Source organism: Thamnophis elegans, chromosome Z, assembly GCF_009769535.1.
Source record: "Thamnophis elegans isolate rThaEle1 chromosome Z, rThaEle1.pri, whole genome shotgun sequence".
In the NCBI taxonomy this organism is placed as follows: domain Eukaryota; kingdom Metazoa; phylum Chordata; class Lepidosauria; order Squamata; family Colubridae; genus Thamnophis; species Thamnophis elegans.
Window position 1 is genome coordinate 24179169 of NC_045558.1, and position 17839 is coordinate 24197007.

Sequence of the window (17839 nt, forward strand, 5' to 3'; positions counted from 1 at the left end):
TCCATGTGCTGGAGAAGGAAATCACTGACAATCTGCAGCACCTAACCCTTTCTTTCTGCTGGCACAGCACTTGATCAATGTAATTCTCATCAATCAGTTAAAGAGCTTTCCAAAAGGGGGAAAAAAGTTTTTGCATTCTGCAAACCTTCCAAAAATGGCCCATTTTTCATGAAAATGGGTCCGTTGTTTTTTTTAAGGTATGACTAGCCTTGGGGGGGCTGACAGAGTGTTTTTGGGGGGCTGGGGGACACAAACGAGCAAACAACAGGGCCATTTTTTTTCTTTGTCAAAAAAATTGCATGCTTAGCCTTATGGTCTCTGGCTTATAGAGTGTTCCTGGGGCTGGGAGGGGGCAAAAGGCCTGTTTTTTTCTCATTTTTGCCCTCCCCAGCCCCCAGGAACTCTCTGAAAGCCTCCAAAAGGATATGTATGGCCATTTTGGTGAAAGGGCAGGGCTTTGGGAGGCAAAAAATGCTGTATTCGAGATATAAGACGCACCCAGAATTTCAGCCTCTTTTTTGAGGAAAAAAGGTGCGTCTTATACTCCAAAAAATACAATATTGTTAGATTACTATATGCATACAACTAGAATTAAATAATAATAATCTGGTTACAAATGATTACTGAGAAGACTTCTTTAAACAATTTACAAAGTCAGAAATGAGTAAGTATATACAAAATAAAGGAATACCATGATAGTCATTCAAATACTGTCTAATATAATATCATCTATGTATGAAAACTAAGAGATATCTTTTTGAGCTGAGCTCCAATCGTGGTGGTGTCATGAATTATTGACAACAGTCTGGAAGTGAAACCTTCAGAGTTTTTCGATTTGATTATTTTACAGCCGAGGCATTCTCTAATAATTTCCTATCCAAGTATTAATAGATCAAATCCAGCTTGGCTTTCAAATCCAGATGACAAATTGAGATATTTGCAAAATAGCTAAATCAAAATTTAAAGTTCTTTAAAGCAAACATTATCAATATTTGGATATAACTATGATAATCTTTAGCAGATTTGCCTGTCAAATTGCTAATTTTATTACCCTCTAAACATATGCAACTAAGTGATTGCTACACATAGATATTTTCTCTATTCACACATTTGAGAATTGAAATAAATAAACTATTTGAAAGAGAGGAAAGGTACAGAAGTTAACAGTACAAAAATAGAATTTTGGTTAGTCCAAAACTAATCAGTGTTATTTCCAAAGTGAGATAAAAAGATTATTATATCAAAACAATTACATATAAACTGTTCCTTCACATAAAATTATAAAGGAAGGAGGGGTTGTCTACTACTTTTCTATGGCAATGAATACACCTAAATTAGTCAGATACTATTATTATGGTTACAGACCAAAATATCACTATCATCAGTATACTGTACATTATTTAGCTCTGTTAACATGGGGAGAATAAAAATATTTAATGAAACTATGGAAAGGATTAATGTCAGTGATATTAAGGCATTCATTGACAGACGTTTTGAGCAAGCAGAGTTGCTGCTAACTTCTCACATATTCTACAGATTATATTTTTATTTATTCTTGAATCCTGACAACGTGGGACATGTTAAAGATAAAATGGGTGTTTTTAATTTCTTATTGGTAAATTGGTTATCTTTGCTACTTGTATTTCATGTATTTTTAAATAAATAAAATATTTATATATTGTTTAATAAATAAATTTGACAAGCAGTCATTGAAAGTTAATGGCCATGTATTTTGAGTTCTACATACAAAACAAAAGGATCTAATATACAATGGTCTATGATCACAGGGTTGGATTCTTATATTCTAATGAGTTTTTTTATACAGTATTTTGTTGCTACAAATGCTATGTAGGACATCAAACACAGCAATACTATTCAGAAATTGCAAGATGATCTAATACCAAGATGGATTAAAATAATTCATTAAAATCCCTTAATGAAAGATTCTGATATATTTAACTCGAGGGTCCATGTCTAAAACTCGTTTCCTACCTTGGCTTAATTGTAGCCCAAAGCTAATAATTATTCTGAAAAGAAATAGTGCTGCAATTTGGTTACAATGCTTTTTCTGGAAGTTCTGATAATTGTAAAAATTGGAGAATTCAGATTTATGAGTGGAGATTTATTTTTAAGCAATAAAGATGTTGATCCAAATGGTAGATACCATTTTGATAAGATCTGTTTCAAATGGAGAACCACGAGTTTTCTCTATCAAGTCAGGTTTGTGAGTCTTTTGACAAACCATCTGAAAATTTGAGCCAAGCCATGTGTTTCAGATCTGGGAAAAATACTTAATCATTATAAAGGAAGCCTTCTGGAGCTGATAAAATGAGAGGTAACTTCTGAGTAACTGAGTAAATTGTATTTAGGAGCAGGGCAGATCCCTGGCAATTGAATGCTTAAAGGGATAGGACTTTGATCATGCTGCCATTTTGCTTATATTGCTCTCCTGCAAACGTTGCTGGATTTTAGGCATTTTTTACCTTTTTTATTAGCAGATTAATTTTATATCTCAGAATAAAATCAAAGCTGACTCAATAGACAATTAAAATTTGTACATGAGATTTTTGTTGACCTTATGCAGTTTTAGGGAAGTTGCGTTAAATACAGGTAGTCCTCGCATTATGATAGTTCACTTAGTGATATTTCAAAGTTACAACTTCCTCTCCTCCAAAGTACTTATGACCTGGTCTCAAAGTTATATATGTTGCAGCACCATAGCAGTTGTTTATCCTTACGATTGATTGCAGAGACATTGCAACATTCGTCCTGTCTATTCCTCCGCCCTCCGCTCCACTGGGTCTCCACAGGGTCTCCACAGGCACTGGGCTTGCTTTGATAGCCCACCAGGTTCCATGTGTTCCCCCCACCCCAGAGGAATTGCACTTACAACCATCACAGCATCTCTATAGTAATGTAATCAAAATATGGGAGCTAGAACGACAGCAAGTATTTACAATAATTGCAATATTCTGAAGTCATGTGATCACCTTTTGAGCCTTTGTCAGGGAACTCTAACAAACAAGTCAATGGGGATACTGGATTTCCTTAGCAACAATATGATTCACTTAACAACTGCAGTGATTCATTTAACACACTTAGAATATTTTTCTTCTGTGAGATAAAGCCTGTGGCCATTAAAATAAGTAAATTTTTATAACCAAGAAATTAGTACAGCAATTATTATATTAAGATCCATTGCTACTGATAGATTTATAATTTTAGGTTTATTAAACCAAATGGATTCTCAAATCATTTTGTGAACAGGAATCCAGACTTTAAGAATACAGAGGCAATTAGAAAGTAAAATAATCTCCCAAATATATGCTTCAGACATCAAACACTTTACCCAACATAAATTCTTTTGTGGTAGAATCACAAAAAACTGTGAATTTAAAGATTTTAAATGTATTTGTAAAAGAAATGTTTCTAAAGGTGAAATTAAATGGAGACATTGCTTAGAAGAAAAACAAGGATCAACATGTCAATGTTGATGTTAATCAGTGAATTGTGAAGACAGATTGATTTTGACATTGTAAAAATGTAATAGCTGACTATAAAGAAATTTGTACAATAATTGGAGCAACCTGACATCTGATGATTTCAGTTTTCAATAGCTGAGATGTTTCCAAGAAGCTGTCATCATTACTTTGTAAGTTGCTTTTAAATTGTTATCATTGGTTTGTAAAGCAAGTCAAAATGAACTGATATAAAATGTTAGTATGCATGTTCACTATAGCTACAACTTTTAAAAATATTTATTTATATATTTCTTCTAAGTCTAACCAATGTAAATTAGAACATTACAATACAATTAATTACGTGTTTATTATTAAAGCTATAATTATTGCTCATTTTATGGATTTTTCATAAACATTATAAACATTTTATATTGTTATATATCTTCTTACTTAGATACATAATGATTTTTTGAGGAAAAAGAGAAGTCCTGCCATTGTAATTTTCTTTAAAAGAAAAGATCCTATGTCTGAATGATTCATCGTCACCTCTGAAGTAATAAAATGACAAAAAAAATATGTTTTTCTTTTAATCTGACTCCAGGGGAACTGTGCTACTGCTTGTCACCAGTAGTGCCAAAAGCATTTTCTAATTCATCCTTGACAGTCTCACTTAGTTTATTACAGCATCTCCACTCTGCAAGGGCTCATCTGGCTGGAGTATTAACTGTAGATTTCCAATGAGGAAGATACAACAGGGTTGGCATAAGAGGTTATATAATCCTCTTAATGTCAGAAAATAAATAAACAAGTCCATTCTAAGAGTTGATGATAGAGAGACTGTTTGGCGTATGGGTGTAGGAGGCAATACCATGTTGTACCCAGAAGAAATAATTATAAAGATGTGGCAAATCCTGAGTCAGAGAGTCCTCATTTTGTATGAAAAACATTTCCCAAGATAATTTTCAATTCAGATTTAGATGGGTTGGAAACTAAAAACTATCTTTATCCTTGTGCAGAGTTAGTATTGGTGGGAAAGTAATATTTGTGTATGAATGAACTGTTATATTCCTTGACAGAGTATATGGCTATACTGATCAACATACTAAAAATGCCAGCTGTTAGAAACTACACATGAAAATGGAGAGCTGCATATCTTTAGAAGTTTCCAGGATTCATTTGTTTGGCAAGGAAAGGCAGAGATTATTGAACTAAAGAATGTCCTGATTTTAAAGGTGGGTTTCCCTCATATGTAGGCAACAAGTCACAGCATTTTTACTGTATAGTCTGGTGTGGTTCAATAATTATTTGGTTGGTTCTGCTGTCAGATGTTTCTTAAAGGGTTGAGATCATCCTGGCACATATTCACCATTTGAGGCTGGCCAGGCCAATATGTGCTTGAAGTCCATGATAGAGGCCTCCAGAACCATTTTAGTTTAAACTCTAGAAGGCAATAGATGTTTTAAACCAGTGGTCCTCAACCTTTCTTGCTCCATGAGCTGGAAGCCGTGGAGTGAACAGGAGGGATGATTTCACACAATCCCACATATACTCAGATGAAAGTTTGTGTGCTTGTCCGCTGCTTACATGGCCTGGGTCCCAATACAGTACAGATCCGTGGCCCAGGGTTGGGGATCCCTTTTTAAAACTGATCTGTGTGTATATTTCATGTGTTGAACCCAAGATATGGTTTTTAAAAGAAGAGGACAGAAATTACATTAAAAATTTTCCCATGTGACAAGAAAAAGTCTAAGTGAAGTAATCCCAAGATTTAGATTGCAGTGCTATCAATATGTTAATGCCATACCAATTTTTCTCTTTTTAATTTGATGCAAATAAAACAGTGGGCATCCTTAACCAGTGCTTGGTCATGATACTGAACTTGTGATGCCCATAAATTGAACACAGACAAGTTGTGATACTACTAGTGACAACTGTCCATGTAAGTAGCATTTAACCAAAAGCCATATTCTCAAAATGGTTAGAAACTTCATGACTGGGCTTGGTGGGCTGTCTATTCTTTCTCTCTTTCTATTGCCCCTTCTTTTTATTTTCTCTTAAATTGTCATGATGGAATAGATTATTTTTTTTACAAAAGATCTGAATAGAATGCTTACCAAAGGACTGTAAAATTAGATCAAGGGCAATATAAAATTAAGCTTAGGACTTCATATTTACGTCGATGTTAAGGTTACACAGTTTGATACTAAAGGACATCCTGTTATTTGGGAATGCTTGGAGATTTATATTTGTCAACACAAGTTTTCTTTGAGCAACTCATTGCATTTTCACCCTTGTACCTTAGATACAATATAACCTAGCCAGAAGTAGTTTGGCTTAACTGATCCACGATCTTCCCATTAAATTACTACAATACGCAGTGGCTGGGGCATGTGGCTTATGACTTAAATGATACTGGAGTTGGTCTCAGCTCAGACGGTTTGATCCAAGCACTGCATGGGTAAGGTGAGCTCCTGTCACTCACCTAAGCTTCTATCTACTGAACACTTCAAAAACATGTTGTATACATGTAGATAGATAGGTACTATTTCAGTGGGGAGACAAGCTGGTGCTCTGTGCAGGCAGTCAAATTCCTGACAGTTCTGAACTTTCCTGGTTGCGGCACCCATTTGTGAGACAGTTCTGGGGAGAGAGGGGGGACTTGATGGTGCTGCAGGTAGAGCTGCTAGTCTTTCTCTCTGGTGCAAAGCCAACTTGCCCTCCTGTGGCACACCTTGAGAAGCACACATTTCCTATAACAGGACTAATACCTAACTAATCTTCTGCAATGCATATAGTCTTTTGTCTAGTGTAACACTGCTATTCATTAATAATAATAAGTAGTTGGAACTTCAGATGAAATCTAAAGGGTTTGCTCTCATATAAATTCCTGAAACCTGGGCAACAATTGTGGTACTTTTGTTTAGTAGGAGTGTAGCATTGCAGAAAATGTCTACCAAATCGCTATTGCAAAATCAGAGCAAGCAAATGGAGTAGCCATAACTTGTGGCAATTTAGATCCATTGTTCATATATTTAAGAAAAGATTCTAATTCCCACAGATATCCATGTAAGGCAATCAGTAATTGCTGATTGTCTACTCTGTCTTTGATTTTCTATTCCAAAAGGAAAAAATAGTAATAAAATGAAAATAAAATGAAGAATAAAATAAAGTATTATTTTTAATGCTAAGACATTCAAGTAACCTATTGAGTAATCTGTTTACTGTATTCCATTAAAGGAATATAACCCATATCTCCCATCTACTCAAAATCTATTTCCTTAACTTTCATCTCCAAGCAAAGATTTTTCTTCTTTCAGACTTTTAAAATGCTCTTCATATTGTTCCTCTGTATATAAACATCTCATGCTGCTGTCTTAAAAGTGTTACTGTGTTATTTATAATGAATTTATGTAATTTTTATTTGTGTTTGAAAATCATTCTGTCCCATTACTATAAAGTAGCTAGTGAATCTTAAAAATTAAATATATACCATGTTTAGAAAAATGTAATATGCTTGCAATAGAAACATATTTTAATTGAATAATTTATATAATAAATGAGAAATAATTACCCTAACATGATAAATCTGGAAAAGAATCAGTAACATGAAATTGTCGTCTTTGGTCAAAATACTATAGTTTAATATTTAGACTTGTAGATGCAAGAAATTGTCCTGAAAATTTTATTCAAAACTGGAACAGAAATACTCATGTTTCATATTTTAACTAATCATAATTCAGATGAATACAATGTATTCAAAAACATTTTTTCTCCATTGAGCAGTTACTATTCGCAACATTTTCCTGAGGCTCCAATTTAGGATTCTCATCCCTTAAATTAAAAGATTATTTATTTTAAGCACTAAAGAACAGTATTAGCAGTATGAAAAAAAATCATGTTTTCTAAAATCTATAGATCAGAGAGAAATATCAAAATATGACCCACTATATATAGATTGGCAACCACACTGACATTTTCAGGCTCCTTTATAGCAACTGGATCTTTTGTGTGACATATTCAGATATCCTACTTCATGTGCTTCTAGTTCCCAGGGATCAGTCTATTGATGGGAGCAGGGAGTGGTTTGGTTATCTGAACAAGCAAAGGTTGCTTGTTCAGGTTGTTATCCTATACTTAATTATCTGAAAAGATTTCATTTAATTCAATGAAATTTGTTTCTGAACTATGCTGTAAGTTTTTCTATATTCCATTCTAAAATATCACTGTTTAGTTTCACTGTTTCCAATGTCATGAAATGCAACTAATTTAATATGGATTGCAAACTAAGTTTATAATCATTTAAAAAAAATTGTATTGCAGTTCTAACAATGTTTAATTATTAGTAGTCATGTTCCCCAAAGCTTATCAGAGGTCTGCCTGAAATACTTCACATAAACTTCACATACCTTGTGTGTGTTGGAGGGTGTCTATATTTACAAACTATATATTTGTTTTCGTAGATTTTCATGGTGCAGTATGCTGGTCTTGTATTCGGGACTTTTCCCATGTAAGATTGAAATTGTCTTGGAAATGTTTCGGTGAGGTCTCACTTGCCATCTTCAGGCTGGGTTTTGGGCTTAAAGCGTGGTCGGAACTCTGACCATTTTTACATGGGAAAAGACCTGAATACAACAAGATCAGCAAACTATATATTCTATATATATTTATTATACTGACCACTAGAACATTACTGTACACAACTGGTTTGATCTATTTCAGATTCATCTGGCTTATGTAGAAATATAAGTCTCTATGTATGCTCAATGAGTTGAAATAAGACAAACTAGTCATGTATTGTTTCTTCCCAATCCTGGAAATTAGAATTTGGTGGGGAAGAAATTCTTACACAACCTTGTTTTCTTCTTTGACGTTACATATCTAGACTTAAAGTAAAATATTTACATTGTATATATGCAATACTAACTTATTGACTTGGTATATATATAGAAAATAGTAATGATACAAAGACAGAAAACAATAAAGTCATCTATGAACAACATCTTTAGTAAGAAAAATATATCTGCTCTTGAATCCAAAGAATGGGGAGAATCAATTGTTCTAAAGTGCAGTGGTCAATCTTTTTAGCCCAACCAGCGTCCACTGCACAAAGGAGAGTCTTCTTCAAACCCTAAGAACTACCATATATAATTTGTGAGGGCTGCCTACGAATGTGCTTAGACACCCAATCCATGCTGGGTTCTTACTAAACTTATCCTTCAAATAATTCCACTCCAGAATATTCTTTCCCCGCTGTTATTTGCAACAAAAAAGGGCAATTTGAGCAAGACCCCTTGAGGGAGGAAGGAAATGGTGGGAGAGCTTTGTTCCCATCTCACAATAATCTTATTGTACATCATTAGCACTGGAGAAAAGCAATCTTTTTCCTCTGCCTGGTTATAGGCTGATGGACAAAGAAATCCCAGGAGTGCAAGCTGCACATGCGTTTACACACACACACACACAGAGAGAGAGAGAGAGAGAGAGAGAGAGAGAGAGAGAGAGAGAGAGAGAGAGATTGCTTATCTGTGTGTTAAAGTTGATTTGATCCATTAGTCCTAAAAGATGTTAAAGTAAATAAAACTCATGCTTGTAGAAAAAATTCTTATTTGTATATTAAGAAACTGGGTTTTACTTTTAAAAACCTGCATGTCAAGGACAGAGTAGAAAAAAATACTAAATTCAAACACTTTTTAGTAAGACTTACCTCAATTATTTGTAGGAAATCAAAATTCTCTTCAGTGTTTTACATGTGATTGACCTTTCCCATAAATGTTTTTCCCAAAAGCTTTTGTGCTTTCTCCAGCTTCCACTTGTAGTCTTACATTCGGTACAGAAAAAATAGATGACACTGTAAAATATACATATATATTTCAGATTACTAAGTTTAGGAAAAGAGAAATAAACTGCTTTTTCAGCCAACTTTTATATAAACCAATTTTAAAAGAAGAAAAAGCATAACAATACTATGGACAACAGTATTTGAAGACAACATTTTCTAGGGCTTTTCTATGTAATGAAATAAAGAAGCTGGTACAAACCCAGATGTCCTCAGCAAAGATCATAAGAACTAGTCATGACCAGAACTTTTTCAAATTGTTTGGTGTAAATGCACTGCCAAACTTTAAGCCAATATATTAGCATAAACCAAATTCCTTTCTAATCCTAATTTTCCTTAAACATTTTAAACATTTAAATTAAAATATTTAAATAAAAAATTGATCAAGAATACTGAGCGAAATGTTTTCTTGAAAAAGATCAACCCCAATTGTTCGTCCTTATTATTTTCCATAAAATGAAGGTTATGAATTATATCCGGACTCTAATTCAGAACATGTGATTACAAGTACTGCAATTCCAACCTATTGTCATTGCTTGCCTGAAGAAAAACAACATCCAATTGAGAAACTTCAGAAAATAAGTTCCCAAAGCAAGCTGTAAGAATCTGTCATTTATCTGATGCTTATTTTTATTAGTAAAACACCAACCATCATTCTTAATTGCATCCCTACAGCTGATTTTCTCAGCCCGCTACCCTAACTTTTTTCAAAGTTCCTCTGAAATATATAATCAAATTATAAGTCATAATTCATTTTTAGTTTAGTTTATATTTTGTCATTGCACCTTGAACAATGAAATTAAATGCCATCTTCAGTATACATTATAATTATAAAAATAAAACACAAACCCTTCACATTCTATACAATTGAATTGAAAACCCAATAGTGCATTAATATTGCACTATACCAATGAAGGTGAACCTTTTTTGGCTCGCGTGCCAAAAGCAGGGGGAGCGCAGGGGGGGGGTCGTGTGCCATAATGCAATGTGCAACCCCAGTGTGCATGCCCCCATGACCAGCGCGCTCTCTCCCATTTTTACATGCTTTTCTCACCTTTCCCAGCCTACAGAGGCTTTATAAGAGCCTGCAGAAGGCAAAACAGTCTCCCCCACCTCCCGGAGGCCCTCCAGACCCTTTAGGCGCTTCCCGTGGCTTGGCATCTTTGAAATGGCAGTGAATGGTGCTCTGCACAGCTGGAGGGGGGGTTGCGCAAGTGGCTGTTCTGCTCTCGCTTGCACCTGCCAGCCTCATAATGCCTGGCCCAGATCCAGGGCACCGCCACCACTATCGCATGGCTTTTTCTGCGACTTTCAAACTGAGCCTTCCGGCAGTGGCTTCTCTGGGCATATGCTCTATGGTTGTGGGCCAGTTGCCGGCAGACTGTACAACCATAGAGTGAATGCACAGAGGGGCCACTGCCGGAAGACTCGGTTTGGAAGCCATAGAAAAAGCCATGCGGCGGCGGCATCAGTGCCCTGGCTCTGCGGAAAGAGCTGGGCCATGCATCATGAGGCTGACAGGCACGTGAGCGAGAGTGGAACAGTCGCTCGCGCAACACCCCCCCCTCCAGCCATACAGAGTGCCATTCACTGCCATTTTGAAGGCGCCAAGCTGCGGGAGCCGGGCAGTGGCGAACAGGCATTCACACGGCTTGGTGATACCCCTAGGTCAGTGAATGGCATTGTGCCTGGCTGGAAATGGGCTTTGCCAGATGGCTGCTCATGAGTGTGGTCGCTTCATAGCTGCTGCGCTGCGCTGCTGCGATACTGCTATGTTGGTGAGCAGCACTCAGCCTGGACAGAGGTGGGAGGTTGTCCAGGGGGCTTATATGCGGGGGACTTATATTTTTGCCCACCAGAAAAATGTGGCATGGCCTTATTATCAGGACATGTCGTAATTTCGGGGAAACACGGTATTTTCACTTTGGAATTTTATTCTGTCTGTCAGGGTGTTCCATTTTTATCTAGATTCCAGCATATTCTGTATTAATGCTATATATTATGCCATATTCCTTCCATAAATGCTCATTTGTTTGTTTCATATCACGTTAGACCAGTGGTTCCCAACCTTTTTTTTGGCCATGCCCCACCTAAACTTCTTTAAAATCCCAATACCCCCCTTACTTTATTCAAAAAAATGAACTCTACTCACGGGGAAGAAGCCTAAAAGGCCATTAATTTGGTTTAAGCAAGGTTCAAAATGCTCCCATTAAAAATCATATTGCCCCCTGTGGGGGGTAGGCCCCATATTGGGAACCACTGCTTTAGATTATTCAAAATAGCTTTTTAAAACTCCATTGTCCTTTTATTCCTGCTTTCTCTTCCTTATCTTCAATATCTGTTTTTAAAATCTCTCTGACTCTCTTTCCCTCCCCTCACCTCTATATTGGGCAGTCAATTGATATTAACTTCACATTGACCTGTGACTCAAATGCTGAAATCTATCACTATCAAATGACACTACTCTACAAGTATTCTATACTCCCAATGTGTTAATTTTTTCCAAAACAATCCTCCTTAATTTCCAAACATTAACTTACTCCCAAACAGAGTGCTTTTGAAAGATGATATTCCCAAGAGACTTATGAAAAATTTTATTTTCATATACTGTATTTAACAGAGAGAAATGTCTACCTGAAAAGAAAAAAACTTCTGAAGCAACCCAATGAGCTAATTAGGCACAATTCCTTCTAACAATAAAAAGGAAGCTTCTGTATTATAATAAAAAATAAAAATAATGATCAGCTGTATTGAAAATTATAGAATGATATCTGATGACATTATCCTTGCCTAACATAAAACTCTATACATCTTCACATTTTTAACAAAAACTTCATTTTTCCCTGTCTACCTATTTCTATCTTACATAGATATAAAAGCCAAACATTTTAAACCTTCCAGTAAAGATTAGTCCAGTTAATATAATTCAGATTATTAATCTGCTAGCAGTTTCACATGAGGGTAATATTTAATATATCAACATTTTAAGCAAATACTAACTTTATTACCAAAAGTAAGAATTGCTACTTGTAATGGTTTCATAACACCTATGTGTGAAAGAGGGAAGAAAGGAACATGGAGAAATTAGGAGAGAGAAAAAAGTATATATAAATGTATTCTTTAGAAACGTGATTTTATCCATAGAAACATGACTATTTGAGGAAAAAATCACCATCTATGTTTCTAATTAGTAAGCAAGATTAGTACCTCCTAACGTGAGTTATATGTTTATATTTTAATTATTAAGATATGGTAATTACTTTAGATTTGTTGCATATAATTTACTTCATAAATATCTATTGATATCTGTAACTATTTCCTATTTAAATTGTGTATTAATTTAACATTTGTATATCTATTGATACAAATGTTAAATTAATACACAATTTAAATAGGAAATAGTTACAGAAACATGGAAAAAACATCAATTTTAGTTATATTAATCACATCAATATTTTCTATAATCATATAAATTGTGTTCAATACATGCTTGCAATATCAATGCCTGCATAATAAATATAAACAATTATAATATTTGATATGGGGATTGTTCTTTCTTGCATCTTGATTTATGCTTTATAATGATTATCTACCATAGACAGAACAGTATTTCTAGACTCAGAAATTTACTGGAGGCATTTAGCAGAACCTTGCCTAAAAATATAATGATTTTTCATCTTTATTCTCCCCCTTCAAAAGGTTTCACTGCTCCTGATGTTTAATGTTATGCAAAGACATGTTTCGGCCAGTGAATATCGCCTTATGGTTATGCTTCTGCAAATAACCTGCTGTGAGCTGATAAAAGGATTAATGCAACCAAAATTCTTAATCTGTGAAATTACAAATTAAATTCTCATATTAAAAATACCACCCTGAGGTATTTTTTGTGGTTTTAATTCCCCTCTGGTGTTCTGCATACATTGCACTTGTTAATGACTAGGAGAAGACTGTCTTTGTTGGCAGCCTGCTGTACGGTGATAATGTGTCGGTATTTAGTGCCCTGATAGGACTGGACTTAACTACCAATTGATAAACTAAGTGGCAAGTTGGTAATAAAGCCATATTAACTGGGAAAAAAATTACTATAGGATCCATAAACTACTGAAATCCTAATAGAATAATAAGTACCAGCATTCACATTTCAGATGTTAAGCTATATTTAGTTTTTCACCCTAACTAAATGGAAAAATAAATGATTTTTTTTTTTCAAAAGGCACTTGTTAAATGGTATTGAGATATTGTAAAACAATCTGATTGCTTTATGTTATGGGAAAACTTCAAATTGTTGATATGGTTGTGCACGAATCATATGAAACAAGTATATAGCAAAGTATATTAGTTAGAGTAAAGCAACTCTGGAGCTCTGGAACTCAAATCTGACTACCATCTCCACCAACTTCCTTTAAAAAGATTAGAAATTAGATGGAAATTATCCCAATGACTGAGTCCTGTAATGATCTGTTATGGAGATGGTGCACTGCAGCTTCCTTCAAGGACCACATCCTCTCACAGACAGGAAAAGAAGTTTCCAATCTTCTTTTACAATGGTTTTGTATTCTTCTTCTTTACTTCCTCTTTTACAGCTTTGGGTTTTGCGAGAGATACAAAGTTCTGGTTCTCGCTCTTCTGGAGGCCTCAACCATTATTAATTGATATTGTTGTAGTGTCTGTTTGATTTGTCTTTCCATCTTTTTCTGGCTCTGCACTGTGTTCTTTGACCTTCTCTTTTTGCATATGCCTTGTATATGCCGGTTTTAAGTACAATTATAAATCAGCCTCCTACTCTAGAGTTAAACAAAATTCTCTTCTTTTTATAATCTCTAATCATAAATACCATAAATGATTAAAAAAAGCTCTGCAAAAGTCCATTAGGGGTTTCATACAAAATATACGAAGATATTTCTAATCAGCAATAAACATAGATATTGTCTTTGCTCTGATTAAAAGTCAATTTATCACCTCAGAAATTTCCAACTATTGTGCATAATGCTTTCCGTTTATGTGTATAAAATAATCTTGTTTCCATTATCATATACAAAAAAAGTTCATTACTTTTTTCCAATTATTTAAATCCTCAAAGAAAAGACTGATCTTAGTTGAATATTAAACTTTAACACCCTCTGAAGCAGCATGTGCATTTGAATCCAATTTTTTTAGTTTTTTTATTTGTCCAACTCAAAACAAATCTGAGTAATTTTATCAAATAGTAAAATCATTCCTCATTATGGTCATACATATAGTCCTGCAATCCATCTCTCCAAAGCACGGAATGAGTCATCTTCAAAAACTGTTACTGAGCAGATATTGGCAGATACAATAATGGGAGAAAATATGTGGTTTTGTTGTTCTTTTTTTTTAACCATGATTTAAGCCCTTATATGGATTCTTATCTATGCTGAATTGTATTCTCTCTCTAATGAAGAGGCTAGGACAGGGGTCGGCAATCTTAAACATTCAAAGAGCCATTTGGACCCGTTTCCCAAAGAAAAGAAAACACCGGGGGCCACAAAATCCTTCCTGTGCCTGACCATTTTCTGAGCAGCCACAAACTAGCATATGTAGTTGAATTAAACTTTCTGTTTTTTCTTGGATTTATCCATGGATGGCCTACTGAGAGTCAAAAAGCTTAACAAATCACGTGCCGGCAGGTGTCGCACACTGGCAATTGTGACACATATTTTGAGCTACAGGGAGCCACAGCAGAGGGATGAAAGAGCCACATGGAGCTCCACAGCTGCGGGTTGCTGACCCCTGGTCTAGGAGCAGTCCAGATGTTTCATCTTGCATTTTATCTCCTAGAGTTCATCTCAGAAAACTAAAGTACATCCAAGTTCTGTTTGAGAAGCCACATAGGGCCAATATGGTCTATGTCTTCTGCCATTCTCTTATTCCAGTTGCAATTAATGTCTCAGGTAGAATTGCCATTTAGATCTTCAGAGAAAATCGTAAGGTCCCTCTGAAACCAAGCCATGTTTTTCAGGCCCAATGCAAAGTGACCTAACAGTTATTTCACCCCAGCTAAGCCAAAAAACAACTAGTGAGTGAAGTAACAACAGATTGATAACAATATCTTAGAGATAAGACACAACTGCCCTGAGACAAAAACCTGATCTAACATGCAGCCCCCAATTTATGTTCAGCTTATTATGACTTGAGACAGATGTGTAGTTGTCCTATAGTTGCCACATATTCCTGAGCTGCCTCGATTTTTACCAACATCATCAGGCTGGCAAACTGTAAATCCTGATTACCATCAACCTATTGGCAGTCCAGCAATGGAATCCAACAGCTCAGGCTAGGATGAGGCTAGGCCATCCTAGGACAGTCTATCAGTTGCAATCCCAACTATTCCTTACAGCTTAACTTACAAGAAACTTCCCAAATGGTCTTCAAGAGAACTTCTGAAAGACAACACAACTTGTGGATGATAATTGTCAACCTACTTCCTCTCCCCTGGAATCTTGGCTAGTACCAGACCTAAAATCCATTTGCAAGAGACAAACACTGTTGGTAAATCTATCCAGCCCCAAAGTACGTCACTTCCCAAGATTACTCCATCCCACTCCAAACTTTGCTAGGTTCTTTTTGAGTACTATCCCAGATGTCCTTCCTCCAAACTGAACCAATCCCAGGGAATAAAGCAAAAATTGTCCTGGCCCACATCAAATATTCTATCTTAGTCCTAGGGGGTGGCAGGTAGACAAGAATAAGCCAATGTGATGGTATCTCAATAAATAAGTGAACAATCTTAGATATTAACCTAATTTCTGCTTTGCCTTTCTTAGCTATTTTGGAAACTATTATTACATAAACTATTATATAAAAACAGAAGTAGTGTTTGAGAATCCAACATTAGAGTATTGTTTTGGATACTGAAGCTGATTAAAAAAGTACTGGAGGTTATAAAGTAAAAAAGCTCTAAATATGTAAATTTAAATTCTCTCCCTTTCTCTTTATGGCATCCCGTATAATTCTCTTAATCACATGCATAATTAAATATAAAGATAATTATTTACTGGCTCAACAGAAGAGGAAGAGAAAAAACATTTTTTCTTCATTTGTCACTCTTTCTTTCTTTTTCTCTTTCATGCAGAAAACTCATTTTCTATGTAGATGTTTTGGTGTACTCACTATCATTTAGCTCCCATAGCCGGGGAGGAAGATCACTGAAGTACTCATGGCTCAAAGCTGCCTGTGCTGACAATCTGTTTTTGGGGAAACACTGGAGTAATTTGGAAGCCAGATCTTCTGCATGATCCACGTAGCTTAATCTATAAAAAGGCAGATTCAAATTAGCCAATGTATACACGCATACATATTCACAATTATAATCTGTAATATAATATAGCACTGAGATCAACAAAGCAGAAACATTAACTGAAGTTCATATACATGACTATATTTTATTATTTATTACAAAATAAAATGAAATAAATTAAGAATGTACATCTCAGGATGCTTCGGAAGTATTTCAGGCAGACCTCTGATAAGCTTTGGGGAACATGACTACTAATAATTAAACATTGTTAGAACTGCAATACAATTTTTTTTAAATGATTATAAACTTAGTTTGCAATCCATATTAAATTAGTTGCATTTCATTACATTGGAAACAGTGAGACTAAACAGTGATATTTTAGAATGGAATATAGAAAAACTTACAGCATAGTTCAGAAACAAATTTCATTGAATTAAATGAAATCTTTTCAGATAATTAAGTATAGGATAACAACCTGAACAAGCAACCTTTGCTTGTTCAGATAACCAAACCACTCCCTGCTCCCATCAATAGACTGATCCCTGGGAACTAGAAGCACATGAAGTAGGATATCTGAATATGTCACACAAAAGATTTTTAGTTACTCCAGCTGCTATAAAGGAGCCTGAAAAACTATAATTGTTTGTCCATTTGGGGGATGAAATATTTTTTGATCAATAGCTAGCATTTTTTAAAAATTGTGCTTGTGTGATGGGCAACAGGGAGGTCTTGCTCTCCCCTTTTCACCTTTTGGGGGTGGTGGTTTCCCAGCAAGGAAGGTGTAATAAGCCAAATTTACTGTATCTCTTATAGTTTTCTATAATGCCATCACAATCTCAAGGGTAAAGAGAGATAACGAACTCCAGCAAATAGTTAGAAGTGTTTGGATTAATTTTAATTCTTGTAGGGATTCATTTGTGCAGCTTACATAGTTTGTAAAGTATGCTTAGCCCCTCTCTCATAGCCTAGTTAAGCATACTGCAGAAGCAGGGTCTTTGAATCCAATGTAACCATTGTAGATAACATGTCTACATTTTCCTCTATTTTCCACTGAATTTTCTGTTCACAATGCAGACTCAAGTCAAAGTGTGCTTTCTGGAGCTCATTTTTGCAAGAAGAGCATCTATTCAAGAAATAGGAATTGTTACATTGAGTGTTCCCTGACATTTACAAGAAAGCACTTCAGAGTGAAGGGCACTAGTAAAATGTCAGTACATAAAATTCTCACAAAAGCACAGTTGGTAGGCTCTGGGAGGAAAAAAATATTCAAATGTCTATGTATAG

The 17839-nt window shown here is 35.2% G+C and overlaps 1 protein-coding gene across 2 annotated transcripts in view; it reads right to left on the minus strand.

Annotated features, from left to right (window-relative positions):
* Nucleotides 1–17839, minus strand: part of CDK14 (cyclin dependent kinase 14) — a 251510-nt gene that overhangs the window by 44910 nt on the left and 188761 nt on the right. For both annotated transcript variants that reach the window (XR_004256835.1, XM_032235075.1), the window contains exons 13-14: nt 16429–16568; nt 9166–9309 (exon numbers count right to left, since the gene is read on the minus strand). Coding sequence is in view for 1 of the 2 variants with exons in the window: in XM_032235075.1 (XP_032090966.1) it covers nt 9197–9309; nt 16429–16568 (253 nt within the window). In the remaining variant the exon portion in view is untranslated. The remainder of the gene's footprint in view (nt 1–9165; nt 9310–16428; nt 16569–17839) is intronic.